Source organism: Botryllus schlosseri, chromosome 3, assembly GCF_051294905.1.
Source record: "Botryllus schlosseri isolate E-star chromosome 3, Bs_hap1, whole genome shotgun sequence".
Lineage (NCBI taxonomy): Eukaryota > Metazoa > Chordata > Ascidiacea > Stolidobranchia > Styelidae > Botryllus > Botryllus schlosseri.
In genome coordinates, this window is record NC_137238.1 from 30,975,474 (window position 1) to 30,985,684 (window position 10,211).

At 40.8% G+C, this 10,211-nt stretch overlaps 1 protein-coding gene across 1 annotated transcript; it reads left to right on the forward strand.

Moving 5' to 3' along the window:
• Positions 1-5,322: 5,322 nt before the first annotated feature.
• On the forward strand, positions 5,323-7,465 carry LOC145436360 (uncharacterized). Its single transcript, XM_080313704.1, has 2 exons — positions 5,323-5,444; positions 6,093-7,465. The coding sequence occupies exon 2, from the start codon at positions 6,140-6,142 to the stop codon at positions 7,262-7,264; it is 1,125 nt and encodes a 374-aa protein (XP_080169830.1). The 5' UTR covers positions 5,323-5,444; positions 6,093-6,139; the 3' UTR covers positions 7,265-7,465.
• The last annotated feature ends 2,746 nt before the right edge of the window (positions 7,466-10,211 follow it).

A 10,211-nucleotide genomic window follows, 5' to 3' on the forward strand; every position in this document is an offset into this window, starting at 1 on the left:
TCGTTGGTACGACTTCGTTACATGATGTTATTTCGTGACCTTCAGTCTGCTATATCAAAAAATATAGAATCGCCCAAACGTACTAAACTAACAGATGCACACGATTTCAAATTGGTAGTTCTTCACTGGCATATAATTCTTCCCTGCGGGATGGTAGCCTATTTGTCTCGTGAGGTTCAGATTACCAAGACAGGAACATCCGGCGCCAGTCAGTTAGGCGCCTATGGCCAATTATACCTATATGTATTTTGTATCTACATAACGAAGTTTTCGGTCAGCGTAAGGGCAGTCCTTTTCGGCCAAGGTTTTCTCGCTGCCGATCGTTCTGGCACACTTCTTGGGGTCGCATGTTACATTGCCTAAAACTTTATATGTCTTCGTGCATCGTGGAGCGGTAATGGCCAACGCCGATATGCCCACTTCTATTAATCTTGCGTATTTTATCTTGGTGGCAGAGTACCCAATAATTAAGGTACTTGGAAACTTGGAAACATTTCATAAAATACTCTATAATTTATGCTAATTCACTAAATAATTTTGGGCCCTTCTTCGATCTCGCTACCCCCAATTAGGGGGCTTGGGGTGCGGCAGTTACGGTCCTGTCAATGCCTATATCTATAGGTAGGCCTACTGCTCGTTTAACTGGAAAGTTAGGGCACATTGCATTGAAATAGCAGTGACGTAATCTTAGCAGTCTACTCACAACTTTCCTGCAATTCCAATTGAAAACTCCAGACTCCAAGCCAAGCAAGAGTATTTTATAAATATATAGTTTTTTTTCATAAATCGATTTCTCAATATTTTTGTGAGGGCCGCAAGAAGGTCAGCTGGAGGCCGCATGTGGCCCTCGGGGCCGCGGTTGGGAATCACTGGCGTTAGACTCATATACGAAAATGTGCCTGGGCGATGAACGTTTTAGAACATGTATTGTAGAATCTTACGGACGTGGCCTAGTTACTTTATTATTGAAGTATGCAATACGATGAGCCGAGTCAGTGTATTCGTCGGATAAGCATCAGTGAGTTATATGCGAAATACGTGGCGAATATTTTATCTAACCGCACAATTCGACACAAGGTTTGACTAACATTGTTGGTATGCCGCATAACAGCAATAATTACAAGTGCAGTGGAGTTATCGCCGTCGAAAAATTTGGATTTGAATAAAATAGTATTTACGGTGACCGATTCTTTGTTTATTTATTATAGTTGTGCTCACCGTAAATACTATTTTATTCAAATCCAAATTTTTCGACGGCAATAACTCCGCTTCCATTGGTTGGAATTGAACCAAATTTGGTGAAGATCGTTTCTATAGACAGCCTAACACTTTCATGGAGTGGACAGAAATTTTCAAATTTTTCATTATTAATTTTTATATAATAAATTAAAACTTTCTTCTCCTGTTGCAAAGCGGTTACTCGCTGGAATTGAACCAAATTTTGTGTGTAGGCTTAAATTAGGTAACCTAACAATTTTATCAAGTAGCCAGTACGATTTGAGAAAAAAGTCATTTTTGAAGAGCCCTACTGCACATGCACAGTATGAACGATGAAGAATCGGTATGACCATTATTATGCTTTCGATATGTCAGCGAAAGTAATTCAGCCGTGATGTTGGTTCCTACAATTGTAGTCTTTGCTAATTATATAAATGCAAACCATTTCTTACCCCAGACCCCAACACGGCTGAGCAGAGCAGGGCATAACTCAGCCAATATATATCGATTAACCATGACTGTGGCACAATTCGTTCAAGTTTCCAGACTTTCAACCACGTGGTCGATTTCTGTCCGTTTGAAGGTCTTCGCCATTAGTTCATGAACGTGATTAAACAGAAGCAACGGCTTCGGCGATGCCACATTGACGGTCACAATTTGTCGCCGAGGCTGCGAGCGACGTATTTCGAGATGTATCGAGCACAAGTAAACCATTGACTGAAAAAAGGGATATTCATTGTTCAACCTCGTGGCTATATGCACTGCCGCTATTAGATTGCAAGAGTAAGACCGCATTATATCGGACAGTCCGTCCCACCCGGGGGCCAAATATCCATGTTAAATTTAATACCACATCGCGGACATCCCCAGTGGTGTTGTGTACTATCGTTAATTTTTCAACTTCGTGATAGAATTTTCCCGGTAATAGTGGTAATTACACATTTAACTACCAAATATTTATCCTTTCTAAGCCCACGCGATTTGATTAACCTGTAGAGAAGATGAAGGTTCGAACAATTCGGGCACAAAATTATTGATTATGCATCTTCGGGCTATTGCACCGTGTAACACGATTTTTGTTCCCGGGTGTTAATTAATATTTCCTGATCTCTCTCACCTAGAAACTTCCAAAAATCAACATATAGTTGATTTCAAACTTTGTTTTTTCCAAACTTTGTTTTTGTGGTTGGGAGAGTTTTGTTTTAATTTGCTAGTATGTGCAATATTGTCCGAATCCGAATCAATGTTAAATTCAAAACTAAATAAACATCAGGCTAAAACAGTTCAAGTAAAAAATCAGTTAAAAACGGGATGTTTTTGTTGATTTCACCGTGTAACACGATTTTTTGTTCCCAGGTTTTTAATCGTTCTCACCTAGAAACTTCCAAAAATCTCAAAACTCAAATCACAAAGTACAGGCATTGGGTACATGGAACCGTATCCGTATCAATGCCATCGGCAAATGTTATATGCAAAACTAAATAAATTTTTCGGTCTAAAACAGTTCGAGTATATAATCAGTAAAAATGGGATGTTTTGCGGGATTTTCTTTCGTACTCTACATCATTTTCCCGCATTAAGGCCCAGACATAATCTCCTCACAGGCTTTCATCATATTGCCCCTGGTATCTCCTTTCACTATCTTTTATGTTTTGATGCAATCGCTCCCCTTATTCTTCTGAATAAGCTCCCGTATTATCTTTAAATTCGTCCAAGTGAGCATCAAGCATATGTAGTTTCATGTACATTCTGCACCCATGTTTCCATACGACTTTAACAAATTGGCAACGAGTTCGGCATAGTTATCTTCCTCGTTATCGCCCAAGAACTCATTCACCACATCTGCAAAGCTATCCCAAGCCTTCTTTTCAACATCGTTAAGCATTTGGATAAAATCAAACGACTTGGCAATATTTTTCATTTGTGGGTCAATAAATACATCAGCTTTTACTTAAGCTTCTGATAGTTTAGGAAACAAATTCTGGAGAAACGGGAATGCGTCACCACCTTTATCCAATGTTTTCACAAATTGCTTTATAATAAGTCCGCAATGACTTCCCAGTTGTATTAAAAAATATTAAAAAATTATCAATTGCAAATCATAAAATATCAAAACCTCAAAAATCAGCCCTGCAAACAGAAATATCTATATAATGGCAAATATGGCAGAGTATATTAACATTTAAAAATGATTAACTCCATCTTGGATGATCTTTAGCCATATTTTTTATTCCTTTTCTCAACAATAGTGCGATTTTTATCAAAACCTCAAAAATCAGCCCTGCAAACAGAAATATCTATAAAGTGGCAAATATGGCAGAGTATATTAACATTTAAAAATGATTAACTCCATCTTGGATGCTCTTTAGCCATAGTTTTTATTCCTTTTCTCAACAATAGTGCGATTTTAAAATTTCATTCTCCAAACCACAAAAGCAAACAAAGTTTATATGGAATAAAGTTGATTTTTGACACTTACTGATCCTAAGCAACAGGGAAAAATTGGTCAGAACCTGGGAACAAATTTTTTTTTGTTACATTGCGTTATTTATCACTTTAATGCATGTCTTCATACCTCGACCTCCCATCCGGATTGTCAGTATAGTCAAAATATATGTTGGAATCACCCATAATTTGTTAGACGCACACGATTACAAATTGATATTTCTTTATGGGGCGCAATATTTTCATCGGCAATTCGCATTTATACGGTGAGGCTCAGATTGGAAGGACAGTACTATATTAAAAACGAAGAATCAAGGCACCCAGAGTCGCGCGAAGAACATTTCCAATTTTTAACAAAATTTGCAAGTAATTTGGGATCCAATTCTTTAACTCAATTTGCATGTTGACGGCCGCCAAAACACGATAATTTAATTATCTGCAGGCGCCTGCATAATTTTAGCTGTACGGCAGCAGGTTGGCCATTACCGACCCTGGTTGAGATAATTAGTGTCAATCGTCAATGAATGATTTTTCGAGTGACGAACCAGCAATATTTCTCTTCATTCGAGATTGTGTCGGGAATTATCAGGGTAATCCATGGACATTCGTGTTTCTAAAAGAAGACTTTCTCCCGCAATATTACACATTAGCAAGTAGTTTTATATACGTTGTCACTTGAATTGTCATAAAGCAGGGTTACCATAGTCGTTCTTTTTGATCTCCTATTTCAGGTTTTTGAAAATGTCCTCCTTTTTGGCAATTCGACCTCCTTTTACAGCTAATATAATGCACAGATTCGAGTGAAAGTGGTCAGAAAGGACGCTATATAGCGAAGACGGACGTTCGTTTGGGAAATTCATGGTTCGATCGTAAGTGACGACCATCACTAAATTCAAGTAAAAGGGTGTAAATCGGATGTCGAACGAAAATGGGACCTCTTTGTAGTCAACTTACCAAATATTACAGCAAAAATACCAAAATCGAATTTTTTCAATCATGATCATTGATCAACTAACTTTCCTGATTTGGTAAAAGTGTTCTTTCCCGATTCCAAAATATGGTAACCCTACATAAGGTCAATCTTTTGTTGCCGAACTTCCTATAAGGTTTTGTTGGTAGCACCGAATATCTCGTCTCTAGTCTCTAGAACTCATCGATGTCTGCATCAGTCACGGCATTCACGGTACAATAAGCGAAGCCATACTGATTTTAGCGAAAACATCTGTGCACGAGACGCAGCTCGGTATTCACTGTGATAAGCAGCTTAGCTTGGCTATCCTCTTTGTCATAAAGCGTCTAGATATGGTTACGGTTCATTGGCAGCAGTGTATTTTTGTCGGTGTGTTGCAGATATTCGACATCTCTGCCTTTCCCATCATAGTAGCGATACAGGATTTGGCTGAAATTGGGAAAAGCTAATCCGTTGAGGGTAGGGGCTGATGTTATATTAATAATGAGTTAGTATTGGTGGCATTCTGCCTCTATTGCTCCACATTCACTAATATGGGGGCGAGTGACGTAGTAAATTAATCTGAGTTCGTGAATGTCGCTTGACAAATATCACAGTATCATATAGCTGTTACTAATAAAATGTCACTGCTATCTGTTTGTCCTTGGTCTACAGGACGATGTAGTAGCATGTAGGCCATAGGCCACGTAGCATGTAGGGGCAGAGTTATTTGTGTCTGATTAGACGGACCTGGTATATTTGATTCTGCTGTGCAAAACATTTCCTACGCTACGTGCCGCGTGTTGGCGACGACTGGGCTAGAATATAACAGGTAGGACGTTCGTATTGCAAATTATCTTTCGAGCGATTGCATGACCCCCAACGCAGTAGTCGGCGCCCGAAGCTGATTAGTGGCACAATCCCGTTACTGAGGAAGGTCCGACTTAACGCTCGCGGCTAAAATAAACCTGAAATTCAGTTCTCAGTCCTCGGCGATTATTATTTATGCCACCAGATCTTCGCGGCCGCGCCCCATGCAGGTAACTAATACAAACGCGAAATCCATTTCGCAGCCTCCAGTGATTAATGTAACACTCCATAAAGATATCTTCACGGATTTTCAGAGAAATCGAACTAATGCCATTTTCTATTCTTTTAACTTGGAAATTTGTTTGAACGATACATTCCACAACGAAGATTTTTGGAATGTATCTAAAGGTAATGTTCGGAACTACGATAGTAGAAATCGATTCTGAAATTTTCTTGGAGTCGCGGAAGTTATCTTAGCCGTGACATGTCTGCTTTCTTAATGTTCAACCGAAACCAGACAATTGATATGGTGCAGTATGTGTTATCATTTGATACTGGACAATTTGGAATATCGGGATGAAAACAACTAAAATAAAGCATATAGCTGGTGTCACCGTAGCAGTTATAACGCTGGTCGCTGCTGAACAAATGTATTTTGCTTGTCTTACAGCTTGTAAACTTACTGCTATCGTCGACACCAAGTAAAGAGTGGAAAATATGGGAAAACTTATCTCGCAAGGATGCTTTTTCAAAATGTACGAAAAGTACAGGTACAAAATCATCATAACAGAAATCATTCTTGGGATCGCTTTGTCTGCTATCGGGATCGCTGCTATTGCAACCAAAGGTTGTCCTAACCACAATGCGAATGCTATTATGGCGATGATATGTGGAATTTCGTCGATCGCTTCTGGATCATTAGGAATCTGGGTAAGGAAGAAAGAGACGACGGAAAGGCACAAGGCGGACATTGCGGTAGCCTCCATAGCTCTCATTTTTTCAGTTATCGCATTTGGTCTTGGTATCGCAGCGGCATCACAGTGCTCCGGTAGCCCCCGTGACCTCTACATCGCAATAGCGGTGGTATGCTTTTTCGTTTTGTTACTACCACCTCCACACGCCTTGTCAAGTTACCGTCGTATGAGGTCAGAACTACACACGCCGAGGCCTGATTCGCCACAAAACAAATTGGATACGACTACGACTTACGCGTCAATATCAGAAGTAATACAAAACGACTACTCAGCTGAACCGCAATCGCATGATGATGCCGCCGCCAGGAAAGTATCCGGGACACGTGACGCACACCAAACTAACGACGCTAATTTACCAGGCGGGCGAACTATAGCTAACCAAACAAGTTGGGGACACTCGGACAAGAAGTCGCAACGTCCTTTCCATGAATTTCTGCAAGGACCTGATACTATTACGCCTAGCGCGAAGTCGAAATCTATTGAAACGGAACCAAATCGGTCTGAATTGACAACATGGCATTCTGAGCCACCGAACAACAGAAATGAGCCCACTGACAAGACGCTGGATGGCCCTCAGCGCTTATCCCATAATCATGGCATAGTTGCGGAAAATGCATACCTTGTCCCACTTCCAAGTACTGTTATTGGGGACGGCGGAGCATGTATAGTACCAAACCATACAATAACTAATTCACCTGACAACTCAGAGCTGACCAAGATAGAGCATGCGACCGATGAAGATACGTACGAAGTACCAATTTCTCGTTCGCTCACGCCCAGTAATAATGATGCAATTGCAGTGTCTTCAGGGCCCCGTAACTCCCATACCCGAAACCCCTCAAATGTAGGGGAAGAGACCAACAACTAGTTCGTAAAACATCTTCGAGTCGTTTGGGACAACTTCAATTGTTTTCACGACACACGCAATTTAGTGTCATTAGCTTTCTTAATTTTATTAATACGCATCTTAATTTTATTAATACGCATAAAAATTGAATAATATGCATAACTTACAGAAATAAGTATAACTGTATTCGCAATTATATTAAGAATATATATTCCTAGAATAGTCTGAGTCTGTTGGGATGCTTTAGTCTCGAGGTGTCCAGCCCGCGAGTGCAAGACTATCATCAGATACTTGCGTTTCAGCGACCGCGATTCACTCGCCAGGAAAGATGGGGACGTCTGAAGTTTCGGGTCCAGAATGTCATTTGCTGTTCTATCAGATTCAGGAATGACAAACTCTGATAAACTGATGATCTCGATTCAAATTCGGCTTCCAACTTTATATTAAAATAATACACCTGTAATTATAGACATTCCCATATAGCGGATGCACAGCAAAATGCCAAGTTAGGAGGCGCCGCCCAGATGAACAACAAGAAAGCAAATTACTTCCTATTCAGACACAAATGCCGCGATCAACATATACGAGGTCGAGAAAGGATTGCGAATAACGAAAGTAGTGTTTTCAAGTCCGCAGTAACTCGTGGTAAGTTTCTGTCAGGCGTGATCAGGGTAACTGCAGGTCATTCCAGTCTCGAAATGAACGGGATGTCGGCGATTCTATTCCTCACAAAGCGGTTTTATATACGTTATCACTTGCATTATCATAATTTAAGCCAACACATTGTTCGCTGACACTCGGTTACGGTTTTGTTAGTTCTACCAGATATCTTTTACGCCTTTCTAGAATCTAGATGCAGTCGACGTCTGCGTTCGCCACGACATTTTACGCCGCAAGATACAATACCGAAAGTATTCACGGGCTACATAGTTTGGTATTCACTGCGATAAGCTTTGTGATGCATGCAAAGTCATCCCTCTTGATCAACTTATTGTCGAAGCTGAGGGAAACCAAACAATGAGGCGTGTCCTGGGTGTGTCTCAACCCTTTCTAGGTCGATTTGGCGAGGTATAGTTATAAGTTACCCGTATGGCCGACTTCGGGGAATACTATTCATTTCCGTCGTTTAATAAAACTTGAACATTGAATAATAAGTCGAATTGCCAGAGACATAGATCATAAAGTAGGACAATCAACGACAAAACGCGATAGTAATTCACGTCAGCACAAACAGACTTCAATGGGGTAGGAAAAACACCTGAAGAAATTGGAACCATCAAAGCTCAGTTTAACTATATGTAACTAACCTACGGATAGATGGGCAACACGTGACTCACGGTCGAGTGATGCGACAGCGGCAGATTTATTGTCGCTTCATAGCATGAAACGGGAGCGTAATTGCTAAGCCCATAGATAACGACCCGAGCGCTCAAATTAAATAAAGTTGATCTTATATGAAAGCTACAGTCGCGCTGATTCTGATGATATACGTTAGGCTTTGATCAATAAGGCAATGGAACCACCCCGATGTAGCCTTCAAAGTCTGAAAATCGGCATTGTTCTAAACAATTGCAACGGCGCAGCACAATGACCATAACAACGGTCCGTGCGCCGGGTCGTCATTTTATGGGATTAGCAATTACGCTCCCGTTTCATGCTATACAGCGACAACAAATCTGCCGTTGCCGCATCACCCGACCGTGAGTCACGTGTTGCCCATCTGCAGGAGGTTAGTTATCTATAGTTTAACCTTTCGCTTCATGAATACGCAAATGGTATTGACTTACAATCGACACCAGTGACAGATATGCAGGACTGTCCCAGCACAGCGCCAGCGAACCAGTAAAACCTTTCTTTATGTTCAGGCGAACCAGTAAAACCTTTCTTTAGTCATATGCTATCTATCGCTAATCGATATCGGTCGCTATAAAATATACATAGTTTGTCATGCGTGCATGGATTTATTAATGTAGCCGCCACGACAAGAGATGCCGCAATTTGAGAAAAGCCGACTTGCAACATACAGAAATTGCTAGCTAAATATAATTATTCACTGCCGACCTTTCTGAAGTGAATGCCAGCTATATTTCACACATTTACCTTTAAGTAGGACAAGGAACCTGAGACGGCTATCGCGGGTCTGTGAGGCAGTAACTACTATCGCATAACATAAAGATCTTCCGAAATGTGTGTGCGAAATGACGTGCCTGAAATGTCAAATGTCAGACTCGGCAACTTCGCGAAATGCCTGTCCGAGACGACCTTTTCGGAATGGCGAATGCCGGAATTGCCCGGTTAACTTGTCAAGATATGCATGACAGCAGTCATATCACGATATTCCCATTAGATTATGCGCATTCAATCGAGCTTTATGACGCAGCTGAAGCAGATATGCTGAAAACGAATTGCTCTTGCGATGACGAAGTCGGCGATGTTTCGTTATGAAATGTGAGCGAGCCTATCACGCCACCTGGCGTCAAATGGCTACTAGCGAACTTAATATATAAATCCATACAATATATACTGACTCAATTAGTTTTCCAAAACGCAGTAACAATACAGACTCTCATTGTGGCGTTCCAACCTATGATTGCGTCAATATGCTTCAACTCTAAATCCAACGGACACGAGCGTGCCAAGTTCATTTTTATGCCAAAATTCATTGTGTATGTGTGCTCCCTAAATATCTAAATGCATGATTAATATTTCATCAGATTAGGTATTAACATAATCGCTTGTTCGTTATGAAAAGAAACCGAGCGGGACTTGCGGTAACGTGCATTTACCGGCTTCTCACAATGGCGGTATCACTTCTGTGAATAACTACTTTTCATTCCATGTTTCCGTAAAACTAGGAACTGAGTGTGCATTTTTGCCTTCTCGGAATTGGGCATAAATGGCGGCTCTTTCTTGCTGATGGTGACTAGAGTGAAACCACAACAGCACTGTCGGATGGTTATAATGTGGC